This window comes from Colius striatus, chromosome 8 (assembly GCF_028858725.1).
Source record: "Colius striatus isolate bColStr4 chromosome 8, bColStr4.1.hap1, whole genome shotgun sequence".
Taxonomy (NCBI): Eukaryota; Metazoa; Chordata; class Aves; order Coliiformes; family Coliidae; genus Colius; species Colius striatus.
In genome coordinates this window covers 1,826,325-1,845,200 of record NC_084766.1, presented here as the reverse complement: position 1 = coordinate 1,845,200, position 18,876 = coordinate 1,826,325, and the positions used below count along the sequence as shown (strand labels likewise).

Genomic DNA, 18,876 nt, shown 5'->3' with positions numbered 1-18,876 from the left:
GTTTGGAAAAATAAGCAGTGTTTATTTACTAACAATGACATAAAATACATCTTCATATAGTTTTTTTATTTCTTTACAAATTAAAAGATGCATTGGAAAAACAAGTGAAGAGAATGAAAGGTTCATTCAGGATTTCTTTTCCATCCCCACCCCCTCCCCAATTAATACTAGAAATTAGTATCTGTGGAACTGTGGTTGCTGTGCCTTTATATTCCTGGGAAGTTCTTTTCCCCTCTCTCATTAAAACTCCTTTTTGGTTGGAGGCAGGACCTGGAGTAAAAAGTCAGCCACATTCATACACAAATTCTGTCAACTGCATCTCTCCAGAGTTTCTCCATTAGAGTTTTCCTGTTCCCCTTTCTGTGTAGTGACGGGAGGGAAGACAAACTAGCAGCATCAGGACAATGGATTTGTACACATGCTACAGGATAGGGAACTAAAACCACAGCCAGATATCTTTTGGATCTTAACAAGGACTTTCCTCTGAGACGCCAAGCCCAGATAACATGATCTCTAATCCACCCACACTCCCCCTTTTAATGCTGTTGGTAGCTTGAACTCCTGGGTACTGTCAGAACACTCCATCAGTGCTCAAGCCGAAACATACCTTTTCAAATAGACCCTTTCCAAAGCGAATAAGCAAAGCCCTTAGAACTGAGTCCGATTCACACTCGACTCACTCCCTCCTCGCAGGAGCCTCCTCATCCACCCTTGCAGAATGGAGCAGCAGAGTGGCCAGAGGGGATGGATTCATCTGTCTGAGGTATTTTACTTTAACAAAGAGGCTTATAAAAAGGTTTTGTGCAAGCTGACCAGCAGGGCAGGGGGGTATAAACATCCAGTAACGAAAAACTCTTTACCGTGGCCCAGATGCTTTTGGTAACTGAAATCAGGTACTTGTTACACCTACTGCAGTACAGTATCAGCCTTCATTCTCCTGTCCCCTCCCTTATATTCCTGGCTCCAAAGCCATCCCAAACTTACAGCAGTAGAAACCAAACTCGTGCTTGTTTGACATGGTTCACAACAATATGCCTGAAAGCAGTCACATCCTTCGCATCCAGTTCCTCTGCAGCCCCATATCACCCTGTTAAAAGTGTTTTCTTCTTAAGGTTAAGAGGCTTTAGTTCCTGCTGCCACCTGGACAGGCAGGTGAGCTCTGCAGGAGGCCTGAGCAGGGCAGAGCCATGCAATAAGGAAAGCACTCACCACACGCCAGCGGGAAGCACCAGCTCTGCCCCTACGCTGCTGAGTGGCTGGTGACTGCTGCTCACTCAACTCCATCACAGATCTGCACAGCAACTTACAGCAGGGAAGGGTGTGGAAAGATTTGCCCTGGCTCACCGCTCCCTCCCCATGGACTTCTGGTTCAGGCAGCCACATGATACATCTGTGCTCTGCAACATGGCGTTTCCCTCTGAAGAGGGGGCACAAGAGGCTGGGCTGCTGCAGCTCCCACGCCCTGGCCTGCCTCCCGTGCTCCCCGGCCCCGAGCATGCACCCGCGCACAGACACAGCAACCACCACGAGTTCGAAGAGTTCTCGCTTCTTCACCCAATGTTGAATCATGTACAGTGAACTGAAAAAACCCTACATTCATTACGACAGGATTAGCGAGCATGGGGTGGGGGTGAGCTCCTGCCAAGCACAGGAAACAATTTAGATGCAAGTAAAAGACCTGGGATCAGAGGCCTTTTGGGTTTTGTTTTTCTCTGTAGCCCTCACCAGGAGCACGTGGGACTGGGAGAGGTTCAGAGGAATTCTGCTTATGCAACGTGTATTAAAAATTATGGAATTGTACAGATTTCTATGTTGTCCTTTTGTTTTGAGGGCGCTGGGCCTTCTGATCAGGTCACTAGTGGAGACTGAATGCCGCTGCTGAGTTCCAGCCCCGCTCCCTCCTCTAGCTCAGTAGCTGCCGAATCTCCTTGTGCATGTGACACAGGAAGTCCACGTATGAAGCCCCCCCACTCAGGCTCTTGTCCTCCACTAGAAAGTGTTTGAAGAGCATTTCCAGCTTGTCTTCTTGCTTCACAATTATTAACTGCAAGAAAAAGCCCAAACCAAAACAAAACAAGAATGAGACCCACAGTGAGTAGTTGGCAGGATTCATTTTCTTGGCAAAAAGAGCAAAAAGCTCAAAAATCCAGAGAACCACAATCACAGCATTCGTGGCTTGCCTGCTCTGACTGTACCTAAGATTGGTTAAGGCTCAAGCCTTTCTAAATGGAGGTAAAACACCACAGATGTGGTCTGTGCAATACAGTATTGCAAGAGGTCTGAAAACAATTAGTTTTAGAGCTGCACAAGTAGCAACATTATCTTTTTTGGCCATATCCTTGAAAACTTGCTTTGAATCACGTGTATGAAATCAGGAAGAAGTAGCTCAGCACTACAGCATGTCCAGGCATTGCATGCTCTGCCAGAAGGGCTGGGGGTTTAAAGCTGTGAGTGAGGGACAAAGTTTTTACCTTCATGTAGCGGGATCTCTGCACCCGAAGCATGTCGACAACGGATCGCACTTTCTTTGAGAAGGGGTTGTCCAAGACAGGCAAGGTACTCTGGAAGGAAGGATACCCACTCCCCATTAGTTACACTCAGCAGAGCAACATTAAACAACAAATTCCCCATATTACATAAAGGTAGAGACAGGTCTGTCCCCAGTAACACACAAACTTCTCTGGTCTCAACTAGTTTAAGGAGAATTTAGTATCAAAAGTAAAGGTCAAGTATTTGTTCCATTTACATATTGACAGTTCCCCTCACCCTCCATGGAAGTGTGGCTCATCGAACCAAGCCAGGCCAAACCATGCCCAGACTAGGGATATTATCCCTAGCTTCACAAACCTGTGCTTCTCTTGTTCCTAGCTTACAAAACTAAATGCTATTTTCTCAGCTTGCTCTCTCTTTGTGCAAAGTTTTGGGCGACTATCAAAGCCACTGTCATCCCTGCTCCGTCACCCAGCTCACCAAGGCGTTGCTGATCTGACTGAAGGATGACACCCCAAAGAGGTTCTGGATCAGGCCTTGCTGCACGTTGACTCCCACCCACACAAAGATGTTGAGCCCGTTCTCCAGCAGGTAGATGTCGCCCTTGGAGAGCCGCTCCTCTGAGTTCCGGATTGCTGCTGGCAAGGCGTCGCTGTCAACATCCGCTTTGGTCTGGTTTAAAGTGAGACATGAATGAATGAACGAACGAATTCAGGGCTATACACCAGATCATAACGTCCTGACAACTGCTGCCATTAAGACCTCGACAGTTCTCTCGTTTCTAGGGCTCCTAAGACTGCAGAGGCTGAAGTCTCACCCTCCTTGGCTTGGTTTTCTTATTGAATGTGACACAGAAGCAGACCAGAGTCTCCTGGTCAGCAAAAGAAAACAAGATTTCTGTGAAATAACTCTGTAGTTCCAACATTGCCTCCTGGAGTAGGAGTGTAGTTAGTTGTTAAGTTTTATTCCAGCAACTATGACACTGGAAAAATCAGAGCAGCACACGCAGTTGCCTGGCAGTTCGGGAAATGACAACATAAAGGTACGAGAAGATACAGAACTTTGACTATGAAAGGGTCAAAAGTGTCTTCTTTGTCACTAGTCTCACGCTCACAGCTCAGGAGTACAATCCCCCAGAAAGCTGACAAGATGCAGTAGTGCATGTATCACTGAGTGGGATTAAGTCCCAGCAGATGGCACATCCCAAATCCTTCTCAAATCTCTTTCCCTTGAAAAATGCACACGGCAGTCCCCACGACAAGGCAAGGCAACAGCAAGTCTCAAGTGGTAAGCATGTCCTCAAGTACTCACCAGGGGCAAAAGCCTGGGGTAGAAGAACACGTTTGTTTCTGCCACGTCCATGGATGTGACCAACTGGCGGATGTAGGCACGGTCATCCGTTGTGACCTCGGGGCCAGGCTGAAGGACGTCGCTCTTCAGCACACAGTTCAAGTACACAGGGAGCAGCTTCATGCATTCAGGGAGGATCAGCTACAGGGCACGAGCAGGTAAAAGCTGGTCAGCTTGTGCTGGATGAAACGAGGCTTGCCATGAACTAACAAAGGGTACAGCTGTGAGGGAGGAAGCTGGGAATCCCTGCCAAAGTAATGCAAAACCTTTCCCTGGAGCAGGCAGTGCTTCCTGCACTCCACACAGACATCCCAGAAGCCATTCATGACTACAGCTTTAACTGCAGTCTCTCTACCTCCCTGAGGCTTTGCTCAGCAGAGATTTGGAAGGGGCTTTTTGAGTACATTAAGCAGGAAGAAGCCCTGACCATCTTTGAACACCTGAGCCCGTGATTCAAGTGGCAAGTGTGGAGTTTACCTGGCCAGCAGAAGAGGGACTAGCACAGTTCTTTCGATAGCAAGCGAGGATCTGGGCACACTGGCTGACCAGCGCATCTCGGACGGTCTTCACGGGGCTGTTCAGAACCGCACGATACGCTGCACGGAAAGAGCAGACACGTGGATGGCTATCAAGGGACTGCTCAGGAACAGTGCAGAACCCAAACTACTGCCACAAAGTAAACTTAAACAAGTATTGTTTAGGAAATTCTTGTCCCCTCCCCTTCAGACTTGTGGGAAAGAGATGACACATTCCTACTGATAATCTGAAGAAGCTCATTTACTCCATATTCTTCAATTCTCTATTTCCCATGCACTTCAAAATTAACTTATGGACACTTGAAAGCATGAGGTACTACAAAAACTCCCTTTATAGCCTGGCCATCTTTCTTCAGTAGATTTAGAGCTGTCCATTTTCAATCTCTGATGCATTTGTAGGCTTTTACTGCAAGCTAGGAAGGGTAAAATAGGGTTCAATGCATACAAGTATGATACTTAACCCAGATCTATGGGCAAAGACCATGGATTCGGACTGCTGTCAGTACAAAAAGAAGACAGACCTAAGAAGTTGTATGAAGGATAAGCCTACACCCTCTATCCACACCTCTGGCCCCAAGCAACATTATCGCCGCAGTCTTATGCTCCTTCCTGAGATGACTGAAGCGTCAGGATTGCCCCGACACTTGATGCAAAGAGATTAAACAGGTGTCACTGGATGGCAACAGGCGTTTTAACAGCAGTTAAAGGCTGCAATACTCGTTACCAGGAGTACCCTCACCATATTTAGCCAAGTAATTGATGAGTGTGTCTGTCTCACAGTTCCGGTAGAGGTCAGCGAGCTGCGTGCAGCAGTTTAAGGAGAGGTTGTGAATGCGGAGCCGGCGCTGGCCTGCACAGCTTGTATACAACAGAGCACACTGCAGGGGACAAAAAGGACAGGGTATGGAAACATGAGGTCCTGCTACAACAAGAAAGGCAGAGTCTGAACAGACTTCATTAAAAACTAGGACTCAGATGCCTAAATAACTTGTAAAAGACTTGCACAATAAGCTAAAAGCTAAGAATCAGGGTCAATGAAAGCTAACAAGCAGCAACATTAACAGCTTCTATTAACAGGCTAGAGTTTGAAACAGTCTAGGCCACCCTGAGAACAAGTATGCTGAAAGGTTAAGGGTACAGTAATGGGTAGGAGGAAAGAACAAGCAGTTCCTCCTCTGCAACTGGCAACTCTCCCCAGCCGAGGTTCGGTTCCGCCTTGACACGGTTCCATGGACAATTCCCTCACTCCTCCTGGAAAGCCTCTCCCCTCACCTGAAGGAGTGCACCACTGTCTTCACTCAGTTTGTCATCGTGCTTGAATTCCACTGTGATTGTTTTATCACAGTCCAAACCTGCCATCTCTACATCAGTTGTGTTGCTCATATAGAATGCTCCAAAAAAGTCGGTTGCTCGAATACCTAAAAAAGGAAAAACCCTCACATGAGCCACCACCTTCAAGAGAGTAACAAGGCAGCCAGCCCTGAAACTCCTGTCATGGGAGACACTAAGTTCCCTTGGCAGATTTCAGCAGGGATCTTTGTTCAGTCTCCACAAGTCCTAGGATTTCAAAGCTTTAGCAGAGCTTTTTGCAGAGCCTAGTCTCAAGGCAATTTAAACTAGGGAAAAGTCTCTTACTTTGCCCTATGACATGCCTGAAGCAGCCAGCTTCTGAGGACTCACGCTGCCACCCACCTGTGCTCGTGCGCACTCTCATCACGGCATCAAATCCCACTTCCTTCTGGACGTCTCTTCTCAAGTCATTCAGGAACCTCTCCTGGTCTGTCTCCAGCTAGAACACAGGCACTAATTCAAGTTTCATGCTCCCATAAGCTGCTTCATAAACCACAGAGCTGTTTAAAACTACAGCAGCCGAGGCACAGGGCCTCAGCCCCTGCCAATAAATGCTGGGCTAAATGGGAACAGCACAGCTTCTCTTCTTGTTTTAAGAGACATCTTGTGTAAAGACACAAAAGCTACCAAAATATCAGTAGTGGAAGTCTTGATTTAAGTGGCAGTTTGCTTCCAAAGAAGTACTTGTTCACTATGGCTCACACTATGACACAGAACTCTCAACTAACCAACAATTCTTACTGAGCTCAAAGCCCAGCCCAAGCCCCTTACCTGGAAATAAGCATACTTATAAATGGAGCCTCCTGTCTGGTAAGGTACTACCCCAAGTGTTGCCACATCCACATACTGGTTTGGAAACAGGAACAGATCCACACAGCAGCCCTGGGCCACGCAGTCCTTGGCCAAGTTGTTGTAAAAGCTTGTCTGTGGCTGAAACAAAGCCTGAGAGAGAAAGTAAGAGATGAGATCAGAGGTTTGTGGTCGGGAAACTAAAGTGAGATCCAGTTTACAATCGCAGTCAATACACTTTAAAGTCTCTCTTCAGGGAAATCAGGACCCTATAGATTCTTCCTGACCTTGCCTCTGCAGAACTGTTGCATAGTACAGAAATGACTACACATCTTGCTTTAACTGCAAGTTCAACACACTTACTTTAACCCAGCTATAGTACTTTATCCTGTTTAAGAATGTAGATCTCTCTCCTCGTTCTCACACCAGAGCTGGCCTTACAATGTCAAGTGTACACAGCTTTGCTTGAGAACAGATGATAAAGTGCAGTGCTGAAAGGTATTAGCTGGGATGGTTACATCTAAACAATTACAGGGGTAGCATGTCAGGTTGCTTCAGAGTTGTTTTATCCCATGAAGTGTCTAAGAGAGCCCTGTTACATAAGCACCAGGCAGGCCATTCTTACCTTCTCCTTATCCGTGTTGACCAGTTTCCTATCATCCCTGTTTTTTAACTTCCCTGGAGCTTCTGCAATGGGCAGAGAGGTGTGGAAAATGAAGAGCTTGCCAGCACACTCAGCTGCCTGCAGGAAAGAGTGCAGTAGGGTGGGTTAGAAACATCTATTAATGCTGTAAGAGAAACTGTGATTCAGGGATAGCATTAAACAGCCTCATTCCCTCGCTGCTTTACGCCAGGAAGGCTCGCTGTCAGACACAGGCTCAGTCATCACTTGGGTTACTTCAGGGGCATCCAACACAGGGAGCAACTGTCATGAAACCGAGCTTAAGAGAGATTTCTAAGGACTTCCATGACAGGCAAAGAGAGCTACATGAGCAGCTCTGGATGGAATCACACAGGCAATCAATTCCATCAGGATGGACAAGTCTGAGTTACAAACCCCAGACAGAGAGCTACACAGAATGGGAAGTACATGCACTTGAAGAATGAGGCAAGTACTCCCTCCATGCAGCACAACTACCACTAGGAGACTTACAGAACACTTTAGGACTGTTTTATTCAAGAGTGTTAGCAGAATATGAACTTCAGAGTACTCAGACTGAAAACAGCCTGCATTGACAATGCATTCACTAACCTTCAGTGCCTCCAATCCTGCTTGAATCACGGGTGCAAAAAGAGTTTCTGTTTCTCTTGTGTCTGCAAACATTTCTGGAATCTGATCCAGTAAACTAGCAAAGAACAGGAAAAAGGAGGAATCTGAGATTCCATTTAATTGGAAAAGCTACACAGTTGCAGTTGATGACCTATGAGCCTGAGGTGGTTTAAACACAAGTCCCTAACATCTCTGTAAATTTGCCTATTTACAGTATTCAGCATCCCATCATTTATCTGTGGGGAAAAAAAATGATGCTCTGTCTTTCTTCACTGTTTTCTGCCATCCACATCCTCAGTGCTGCCACAGCTGATTCCTAGGCCAACAGCAACTCTGTTTCTGCTGTTTTAATATGTTCTCATACATGTTGGAAGGAGTAAGCTCTTAGGAAGGACTGGCAAGGCTTGGCCTCTGTCAAGCATCCTGGGTACTACTCAAAGACTACTAGGTTTAACTCAGTTTTGTGTTTCTGCTTGTTAATGCACTACAAAACAGGCCAGAAATTGTCTTTGAAGACATGCAGTGCCAGCTCTAGTTCCCAAAGGTAATTGTGTACACACCACAGCTTAATTAGAGTTCAAGTTTCATGCTAAACACTCTTCCAAAACTTGGCTAATTTATCTTTCTTCTAGATTTTACCTTCTCCATCCCACTCATTCCATTTTCTCCACAGAACAAAGATCAGATAGACACACACAATTTCCCCCCTCCTCCTTCTGCCAATGATGAGCCATGAGCCAAATCCACCCTTTCCCCCAGAATATTCCCCTCCTACTTGACCAGCTTAATCTCAAAGAGTATAGAAAGTTAAAATACACACACAGAGTGATTTCTAGGTGAATAACATGACAAATAAATATGTAACACTTGAATCTACCAAAGAAGAAGTTAACACCTGGTAAATCTCTGTTACCTGGCAATAACTGTCCTGGACTCATTCACGTTCACCAGAAAGCCATCAAGGAGTGGCACGAACATATCTGCCACGTCTGAGACAACCATCATTTGTGGCTGTGCCAATGAGCTCTTCACATTGTAGAAGTGCAGCACTTTGTTGTAGGTGACAAAGCCTACTCGAATGGCTGATTCTTCCATGTTGCCTTCCCTGTAAGAAACACACTTGCCTTCACACCTCAGTGGCAGTGACACCAGCACACAGCACCCAGCACAACAAGGCATAGGGGAAAAATGAAAGGAGGAAAAAACCATTTTCACCTAGTTAGATGTTGAGCTTGGCCTTTGCCTGAGGAAAAGCTTGATAATATTATCAAAGAATTCTTCAGTCTCTAGTTGGTTTAAAGGGGTAAGTGACCATCTCCCTCATTTTGACTGGCTGCAGTAGTACAGGATGTACCTACCTGGGCAAGTAATCTAGAAGTGACTTCAACTCTTCACATATTAGCCTCACTAAGCCACTCTTCACAGCATTGTAAGACACATCAATCATGAAAATGAAAGCAGGTGGACTGGGAAACTTGTTATTCTGTGGAAGAGAGGGAAGAAGTCACATTTCTAGTGCAGCCCACAGACCAGCTCTGTAGCACACACGAATGCTGGTCAACACTCTAAGAGCTTTCATGTACTTTTCTACTTGTGAGCAGCAGTTGTTTCTTCAGATCCTTCTCCTATCACTGCCCAAGCACACTGTGCTTGGAATGGCCCAGTATAACATGTCCTAGACTGATTTTGCCATTGTTCAGTGAAGGACAGGCTGGGTATAACTAAGTCATCCACTTACACAGCTAGGCCATACAGGGAAAGTACACAGGGAAGTTTCCTGCCAGTTGAAGACTTCAGCATCTCACCACACTTGTTATAGATTTTATCACTATAAAGCAAAAAAATTTGTCTCTGAGAACTGCACCCTTTCCCTTCTACTTAAATATCAGGTTTGCTTTGGGAAAAGCAAAACTTCATCCAGTCAACAGCCTTCTGAAGCCTATAGGCCATACTGGGAGGGCTACACAGAACAAAAACAAAGCAGAAGAAGTTTCAAAGCAGCTGGAGAGACAGCATTGCATTTGAATTAAAAATGCCTCTTATGCTGTTAGAAGCAAGACAATTGATTTCCCCCCCACACCTGAAGCAAAGCTGAGGAAACCAAAGTTAACTAGTATGAAGTTGCAGTATTTAGCTATGTATTTTCCCAGCACTTATTTCAGCAGAGATACAAGTTGCTGTAATTAACATTTGCATGTATTTTTCCTATTCCTTCAAAGTTAGTTATTTAAATCTTTGATTTCAAAGTGAACCAGCTCTGACAAGGTGTGTTTCCACACTATTCTTGTGTTTTTAAGCACTAGGGCTCTATTTGAAGTTTAAGTTCCAAAGGCAACAAGTGGCACATTGCACACTTAATGCACTCTTCTGCAGTCTCCCCTACAGTCTCCTTCTGCCCCAATGACTACTGCAGGAGAGTCCCTCCTCAGGACTGCTGAGGTAACAGCAGCTACAGCTGCTTATACAGCTCCAGAAAAGAGTCACAAAGGCAGTTATAGTACAATCATATCATGTGTGATCAAGACTTGCTCTACTCTGGCAATTCAGTAGACAAGCACGTGATTTTAGAGGACAAGGCGGGTTGGATTAACGGTGTTCATTACCTCTGCCAGCCAGAAGGCAGCCCCAGACAATCCACAGAATTCCTACTTTCAGGAGAGGACTTTTTATTCAAAAGCAAACCAAAACACAGTAATAAACACACAGCAACGTACCTTGCAATAGTCAACTGTTGCTAGGAACTCATAGGACCCCAGGGATAACTCCGGTCGGTCATAGAAGTCTACTCGCTTTCCAGTATGATCCAGGTGCTGGAAGTAGTGGGGTGGCACTGGGGAAGGGAAAACCACCAAGCTCATGTTAAACACTGTGCCCAGATTGCTAACATGGCAATAGCTGTTTCAAATGGAACTGCAGGACAGTTGCTGCTGTTCCTAGCACTCTGTGCTAGCATGCAAGTATTACTGAAGTACTAATGCAATTTAAGAGCACCACTGAACCCAAGAAACACAAAGTGGTTCCAGTTCATCTTATGCTCCAAGTGGCACACTGTGCACTCACTACTGCATAATTTTAGAACTGAGCACTGAACATGTTTTATCATCAGGTCTTTTTACAAGATTAAGCACACATTAAAGCCCAAAACACATTATAAATGATCACAGCATCAGAAAGATTCATTTGCTGGCATCTCATTCCAGAAAGAAACAATTTCCAGCAGGAGCCTTACCCTCAGTGACACAGCTGCAGAAACAACACTGGAACCTCCTGCCACCCTCAATGAATTGCATAAAAGGGCACATGTAGGCCTTGCAGCGATTGCATCGGACAGGACCAGATTCTCCATGGTCTACCAAATAAGGAAGGGCCTGTGGGAGCAGGGGGAAAAACCCCAACAGAGCAAGAAAAGTCACATGATGATGAGAAAGGAATAACCACACATATTGCAGAGCTTTCCAGCTGTCTCCCTGTGCACTGCATAGTGTACAGAGCAGCTGTGGGAGAGAGTGTATGGGGTAGGGGAGGCCTGAACAACCATTCTGTAAATGCTGTTTAACTCAAGCTCTAACACAGCAGTTCTTTGTGGGCTGCAGTCACTGATGGGACACCTCACTTAGACACAAACACACATCTGCACAGGGCTGCCCTACCTTACACAGCAGCCTGCTTGAGGAACATGAGCTCCAGCAGGAATACCACACTGCACAGCACAGATGTATCCCAAGGGAACACAAAGGACTGAAGCCACGCAAAGAACAGCTGCCATAAGCTAGGAGCAACCTATGTTTCACCACAGGTTGGGCGTTTCAAAAGCAACTCTTCACCTCTCAGGAGTTTTCCTTGTAGAAAGCAAGCTTTTTGACAAACTATAAGTCAGTCATTGCATTCCATGTATTTAAGAGCATCAAGCATCCAGGCTATACTGTATCTTTGAAGTCTCCCATGAGATACAGTATATCCATAAGGACTGTCAGAAAGGTTGGTATTGGACTTCCACACAACCAGCTTTCTTCCTCAGGCTCTCCCCCAATAACATGCATGCAAACAAACTACAAGGGTGCTGTAAACACGCAGTGCTAAGTGTAATTTGTCACAAACCACTTCCTCCCAAAATGCAGTGATATTTGTCTCTGAAGCCTCAAGCTTTGCTTTCTGAAGTGTGCACTGCAGTGGTCCCGAATCTGGCAACCAGGTGCTGCATTTCTGCATATTCTAGATTGATCTGAATGAGGTATTTTCATGAGACATTGATCCCCTCATTAGCAAGACTTTAAGCCTTCGGTCTGTTTACAGTCTTACTGCTCTGAACAGCTGAGGCTTCATCTGTCAGAAGGGCCTCTCCACGGGGAGCTTGCCCTTGCTGTAAAGAACTTCCCAATGCCAGAAGATGACTGATCTCCAGGGCGATTTTCTGATCTCAGCCATGTTTTTTCTGGATATCACAAGTGTTTGTTCAGAGCATGAACATACCAGGAGACTTAACTAGCTGTTTGTAAAGCTTCTCTAATAATGTGCAGCTCCACAAGCCTCTGAGTTTCTCAAATAAGACCACATTCTCCTGTTGTGCTCCTTTTAAATTCCAGCAACAACAGCAATACAGGGATTAACTTCACAACTCAGTTTTATCACCAAGCAGTTTGCAAAACCCCAGCTGTGGCTTAGGAACATTAAACGCAAAGCAACAGGAAAAAAACGACCTTTAAAGCCCAGAGAACATTCCTTCCTCAGCAGGTGCTAAAGTCGAGTTTAACAAGGCACAGAATACTGCCCACGTGTTCCAAGCATACTCATCTTGATGTCACTGCTCCAAGCAGGCTCATGCTACACCAGTCAGAGTATTTGGAGCATTTTAGACAACTTCTAGGTCTAACAGTCTCAACCACAGCGAGTAAAAGGCCAGCCAGCCACACTTTACACCTAGAAGGAAGTAAGTGCTGCACAGAGAAGGGCAGAAATACAAGTGCAGCCCAGCAGTGCCCAGTACTCGATCCTGTGCTGTCAGCCCATAGTGCTGAGCATGTATGTGCAAATCAGACAGCTTCATCAGTGCTGCTGCTACGTTCTCATCTAGTTCCACAACCTGACATCCCAGAAGCCAACACCAGTGATTAGCAACCATTTAAATACTTGGTCATTTGGCCATAGTGCTTGAGAGTTACTGCAGAGAAGCTGAAATTATCATGGTGATCAAAATATTGGATGCTTCAAACACAATGCTCTTCTGCCTCACACAGCTCTCCCACACATGTGGGAGACTCAACATTTAACAAGTCTTCATAAACTGAACATTCCTTCTCCACGTATCTGTTCCACGTTGACATCCAACAGCATTCTCCTGACAAGTTCAGAGAGCATCCAGTGCAGATGTAACTGCAGATGGTTCTCACCTCCTCCGGGGGTAGAGTAGCCAGCGGTTTAATGACAGCAGCTAGGGGAACTTGGGACTGCTTGGCCATGTCTGAGGTGCAGGGGATGTTGTAAGATGTGCATCTGATGTAGCGGGGGCTTGCGTTACCTGGGGAACAAAGCAAAAAGCCCCACAACATTCAGTACAAGTTAAGTCTATGTCCAAAGTCGTGTTGTTAAGCCACAGAGACTAAGAGCTTACCTAAACAACCAATTTCAATCTAGGTAAGACCTGAATTCCAAACAAAATGCCTTTCTGATTAACTCTGTATAACCCAAGCCCTTATCTCAACTTGACTCCACATGAAAAGGGAATTCCTGTTCCACTTTCTGCACACTTAAATGTAATAGAGGCAGAACACTCAACTCAAGCATTTCTACTGTCTGATATCTTAATTTTGGCTGAAGTGCTCCACTGTAGAAGAGGATTCTCAAGTTTTAAGGGAGCTTTAAGTCTCAAAAAAAGTGTGAGAAATGAAAAGACAAAGTAGCCCTTCTCTAAGCTGCCCATGGAGCAGCTGACATCCCACTCGTGTGAAAAACCCCACCGTTCCCAATCCGATTCAGATGACACTGCCAGTTCGTTTGGTTCTTAGCTCTTGTTGGAACTAAGCTTCTCTTGGTAAAACACACATCCCCAGCCACTGAAAAGTCCTCAAACTCCTCCTTTAAAGACACAGATGGTTCTGTCACTGGCTTTCTGTGGTTTAAGAAAAATACTTCACCTTGATCTTTCACCAAGAAGTTTGTAGTAACAAGAGGTGGGACCTGCCCTCGCACTCCAGTGACAAATGGTTCTGACCCACGGTTACTTCTGTCATCCTCAATCACTTGAATCTGTGATGGGAAACAACACGTTAATATTTGGAGCCTTGGTTTCAAGCACTGTAAAATATGAAATCTATGTCTGTAAGGCAGTGAAAAGGGGATCTAGGGCAAACATTACTACTTCTAAAAATAAGAAGTGTAAAGCAAGTAAGTTTTGCCAAGCAGTCACCTCTCAGTTGGGTTTCAAATACCTCTTAATGACTGACAATAAAGCACAAGTTGAAAATAGTATTTGTCCCCAAGTACTTTGAGTAGTTGTGTGTTTGAAGGCCTGATCTGAACTCACAGAAGCCAAATAGATCAAGAAAGGAGATTTTAGTAGCATTCCCCTGAATACTGGTCCTAGCCAAACCAAAATTAGAAGCTTCTGTAAGGTTCAGGCTGAGGTTCTATGGATAAGCTGGCTTCTCCTCTCTGTTACGTTCTCAGCATGTGTGTATTTCCAGCCACTGTAACTGAGGTAGAGACAGATGCCTACAAGCTCAGGTGGAAGTCTTCATTACTCCATGGTGCTCAAGCTTGTGATTTGAATTCTGGGGATGTGGAAAGTGAGGTTTCAGAAGCCATGTCACTGACTCAAACTTCTCAGTACAAGTCAGTAAAGGTCTCCAATTTCTTAGCCTTTAAAATTCCTCAGGAACACAAATGTGCTTTAGGTAATGGAAATGCATGGAGCACTTCCACTTGATTAACACCTCCACTGCCCTTTGTGCAAGGACAGAAAACTGTACCTACACACAGTTTTAACGACATTTCCACACTGGAGCCTGAATGAAAGCACCCAAGTTGCAGTCGTTCTTCTGATCTTATTTGGGCCCCAAACACATGTGCCTGGGCTTCAAGTGAATCGTGAAGTTTGCACGGCAGAACTTGTACTCTCTCGCTAAGGATTCCAAGCTGCCAGCAGAAAGCCTCCCACAGCATCAGGCAGTGACTCCTCCAGGGTAAACCTGGACCCATTTCACAAGTGTACAGACTGATGGATGCTGCTGATCTCACCACTGGTACCTGTTCTATGAGCAATTTTAGCTAAACAAGGAAGAGACGATACGAAGGTAACGAATCCACACGTGGGGTTTTCTCCTTCCAATCCAAAAGGTAGCTGCTTTTTCCTTTCTTTAGGAAGACTTTCTACATATCAACATTAAATTTTCTGATCCAAAATTTAATGGTTATGCATGAGCACAGATAATGAGAGAATGTTTATAGCTCCCCATGCCTCCTATTCATCTACCAGAAGATTTGTATCAGGTATTAACATCAAAAGGAAACAGTTCATCTGCCATTTTCGATCTTCAAAGCATCAGCCCAGTACTTGTATAGCAGCAAGAACAGTAATCAAATTCTGCTCAGAACTGGTAGAAAACATGGCTACAAAGGCTCATGCTATGTGTCTGTTCACACAAGACACACATTGTATGGACAATTATATTGATGGCTTACACTGAAAACGCCACGGGGAACCTGATGAAAGAGAGATTCTGAAGACCAGACAAAGTGAAGGGGAGACATTCTTCATGATCTGTTTCTGAAAATCTGCTTTCTCTTGCCTCACCATTCAACACAGAAGATTTTAACAACCTCTTGTGGTGCAGTGTTACTCATTTTGACAAGGCAAGCAGAAAATAGCAAGGAAAGGGTAAAGGACTCATGATGGAGGGTTAGTGAGGTGAAGTTCAGGTTTCAGGCATGCACAGATGGTCACCAACACACAGACTACAATTGACATAGATAGAGCACTTACTGGACTAGGAATTGCATCTGGGTCTATTCTGTGCCTGGGTTTCTGCTGTGGTGGCAGCTCATTAAGTTGCTTTTTAAAAGAAATAGAGTGCCACAAAGGAAAAAAGAAAAAGAGAAGAGAATAATAAACCAAAAACTAGTAATTATGGTACTTCTCTCTACCCAAACCTGTAGCACTGGAATTAGATACATTTGGACTTTGGTTCATGCAACAGGAAACACCAGCTCTGCAGCACACACTGATCCCCAAACCAGAGCTGCCAGGACACGGCCACATTGCTCACAGAGGCAGCGGCTCACGTGCTCCTTTCGGTTAGAAACCGGGGATTTATGCTTTAAGAACATGCTAAAACAAAGGCAACTGACACAAGCCATTTGAGAGCTCATTTAGTGGAAGAGAGAAGATGCAGGCAGAAGATAGACTTCTTGTGCTCTACAAAAACAAATAGGGTCATGAACGTCACATAAATCTGGAGCCTGGGCATATTGTGTTCTTTGACTAGCAGCAAAAGTCCTGAAGAGCACTGCCCTCGAAAAGCTTCTTTTTATCAACTGACTGTGGCCTTTGAGACAACAGCACAAGAGCATGAGCAGCAGTGGAAGGAACACCACAGTGGACTAGCGGCAAGGATACTGCCAGGCTCACCATTGCTCACCATTACACACCACTGCTTGTCCTTTCTCAGAACCCTCATTCTGAAAGATCAGCCCAATTTGAGAAGTTGTCTGTATTTAAATGAAGTAGTGTCATGACTGAATACAAATGCTAGCCAGCTTTTTGACAGATGATAGGAAAAGGGAAGCACTACAAGCATCTCTCACTAACCCTACCTTAAATGTAGATCATACAGTTCATAGACTGTTACCTCAAAACATGAAATGAGTTCACCTTGGAAAATCATTAAGCAAGAATCCAGAAATGGGGAAACAAGCTTAATCAAAGCCCTCCAGGATTCTCCAAATGTGGCACAGTAGAGAATTAGAGCATTGATTGGCATACACAGTGCCTTTTCTCGAGTCACCAAGAAAAACACTGCTTCTGGGCTTACTCATAACAAAGCCACGGAGCTGGACATACGACAGAGAAGTAAGCAGGAACACAGACTGATGTTCTTCAGGATGGGAAACCTCTTTTCAGCTTTGCTCTTTGTCAGCTCTGTTCTATGTGAAGACACTATGGAGGACACATTGGCAAGAACAAAGTGAGCTTACAGGGCTAGGAATGGAATCTGGATCCAAGCGCTTTGCTGGAGGTGGTGGTCCAGGTTGGCTTCCATAGTTTGGTGTTCCAGGATAGGCTCCTCCATAGTTTGGCTGGGGACCCCTCACCTGCCCAAAAGAACCTTAACAAGAAAGGGACAGCAACATCAATCCATGGCTAATACCAGGCCTTTCCTTGTAAGACACCTGGTGCTTTTCCTATCATCATTAAAACACGAGAGAAATTGCCATGCTTTCAGTTCTCCAGGATTAAATGCATTCATCACAGTGTTTCAGCTGGGGTCTGTACCTCTCTGTCAACCACCCAATCAACTGATGCATATGGTGCTCCTTAAAACAGCCCCTAAGGACACACAGATTTTTAGATTAACGTAAGTCCTTTAGGATATCATGGTTAGAACACACCCAAGATCATGCACTGCAAACACCTAAGTTAAACTGCAGGAGTGCCTAACAGAAAGTATACTCAGAACAGCTCAACAAGCTACAGATCAGCCACTTCTAAACTACAGCTATGCAAGGACTTTTCTCAGGTGGTTTTGGCTTGTCTGAAACTACACTAATAGTTTCATGCATGATTGTCTCTCTTGTTCTGGAACTACCTGAAGTTATGCTCTTACTCTATAACTGACTGAAAGGATTTAGCCCATTCTTGTCCTCACAGTTCACAGCAATTCAGACAGATATTTTGAAGTTATTTACCTGGCCAGCTGTGCCAAGCAGCGTGGGGAAGTCTCAGTTGCCTATGACTACTCTGTCCTAGCTATGGTTAAATGTTAATGATTAAAAATCAGCCAAAACTGCTCATAACTCAGAAGCCTAACTGGTATTACTTCTAAGCATTCACAGAATGTGAAAAGTTCTACTGGAGAAAATGACACATTTTATGAATTAAAGAATAAGCAGCAGCAATTCCCTTTCAGCCTTTAACTGCTCCTCTCATACAAACTGGACATCTGCATTGGCCACACATCAAAGAAAGATAATAAGGCTTTTCAGATCTCTACTTTTGAACAGATGAGGTTGCAAACATCAAATGAAAGTTCAGAATAAGATGTTGACTCCAAATTCTTGTAGCATTATGGCACTAATTACTCGACTTTTTGGCCAAGTAATCTAGGATTCCTACAGCTACCTCAATCTGATTAAAACCCACATGACCCACGTCTCAGAATGACACAACCTATAGTTTATCTTGGATTTGTCCTTTGGACATGAGCATAGAGAAACAAGAGGGAAGCTTTGAAGTGCAGCCTGGAGCCCCCAGGTAACAAACCTGAAATCCAGTTATCAGTTTGCAGGACACAGAACACACGTAGCTTAGCTCACACCTCCCGGCCCAGGAATGCTCACCGTTCTGCTGCATTTGGTATCCTGGCTGAGGAGGATGAGCGGAGGGAGGCGGCCCATGGAGGCCACTCAGGGGAGGCCCGGGGTGCGGCCCCGACAGGGCTGCTGGAGGTGGTGGTGAGGATACGTGGTTAGGCTGGGATGTTGGTGGTCCAGCAAGTGTCTGCCCAGGCAGTGGTGGGCCTGGCATGGCAGGTGGCCTTGGGGCACCCGTGGTAGGAGGGTAAGAGGAAGGTCCAATCCCTGTAGAAGAAGGAGGCGAGGCAAAACCAGGGACTTGAGTAGGTGGGTGCTGAGTCGATATTGGTTGACCAGGAAACGGAGGCTGTGCCAAAGGAAGACCCTGAGACACACTGGTGGGAGGGGGCCCTTGGCTCGCAGTGTAAGGTGTGTAGAGACCAGATCCTGTTGCACTAAAGCTTCCTGAGACTGGGGGCACCGATGTTGAGGGACCTGAGAAGCAGCAGAAAAGACGACAAACATAATTTTCTTCTGCTCTCAAGACAATCAAGACACAAGCAAAACCCATTTGCTCTAGACCAT

The 18,876-nt window shown here is 45.2% G+C and overlaps 1 protein-coding gene across 4 annotated transcripts in view; it reads right to left on the bottom strand.

Annotated features, from left to right (window-relative positions):
- Window positions 1–45: 45 nt before the first annotated feature.
- Window positions 46–18,876, bottom strand: part of SEC24C (SEC24 homolog C, COPII coat complex component) — a 33,579-nt gene continuing 14,748 nt past the window's right edge. For 2 of the 4 annotated variants that reach the window (XM_062001152.1, XM_062001154.1), the window contains 20 exons: window positions 18,337–18,786; window positions 16,975–17,105; window positions 15,764–15,832; window positions 13,917–14,028; window positions 13,173–13,300; window positions 11,015–11,153; window positions 10,500–10,615; window positions 9,144–9,268; window positions 8,699–8,890; window positions 7,768–7,861; window positions 7,141–7,257; window positions 6,498–6,668; window positions 6,069–6,165; window positions 5,649–5,794; window positions 5,116–5,254; window positions 4,318–4,436; window positions 3,802–3,981; window positions 2,971–3,162; window positions 2,472–2,561; window positions 46–2,044 (listed from right to left, as the gene is read on the bottom strand). In XM_062001152.1, coding sequence (XP_061857136.1) covers window positions 1,904–2,044; window positions 2,472–2,561; window positions 2,971–3,162; window positions 3,802–3,981; window positions 4,318–4,436; window positions 5,116–5,254; window positions 5,649–5,794; window positions 6,069–6,165; window positions 6,498–6,668; window positions 7,141–7,257; window positions 7,768–7,861; window positions 8,699–8,890; window positions 9,144–9,268; window positions 10,500–10,615; window positions 11,015–11,153; window positions 13,173–13,300; window positions 13,917–14,028; window positions 15,764–15,832; window positions 16,975–17,105; window positions 18,337–18,786 — 2,948 coding nt within the window. In that variant the 3' untranslated portion in view covers window positions 46–1,903. The remainder of the gene's footprint in view (window positions 2,045–2,471; window positions 2,562–2,970; window positions 3,163–3,801; window positions 3,982–4,317; window positions 4,437–5,115; window positions 5,255–5,648; window positions 5,795–6,068; window positions 6,166–6,497; window positions 6,669–7,140; window positions 7,258–7,767; window positions 7,862–8,698; window positions 8,891–9,143; window positions 9,269–10,499; window positions 10,616–11,014; window positions 11,154–13,172; window positions 13,301–13,916; window positions 14,029–15,763; window positions 15,833–16,974; window positions 17,106–18,336; window positions 18,787–18,876) is intronic. The other 2 variants (XM_062001153.1, XM_062001155.1) reach the window with 1 other exon arrangement.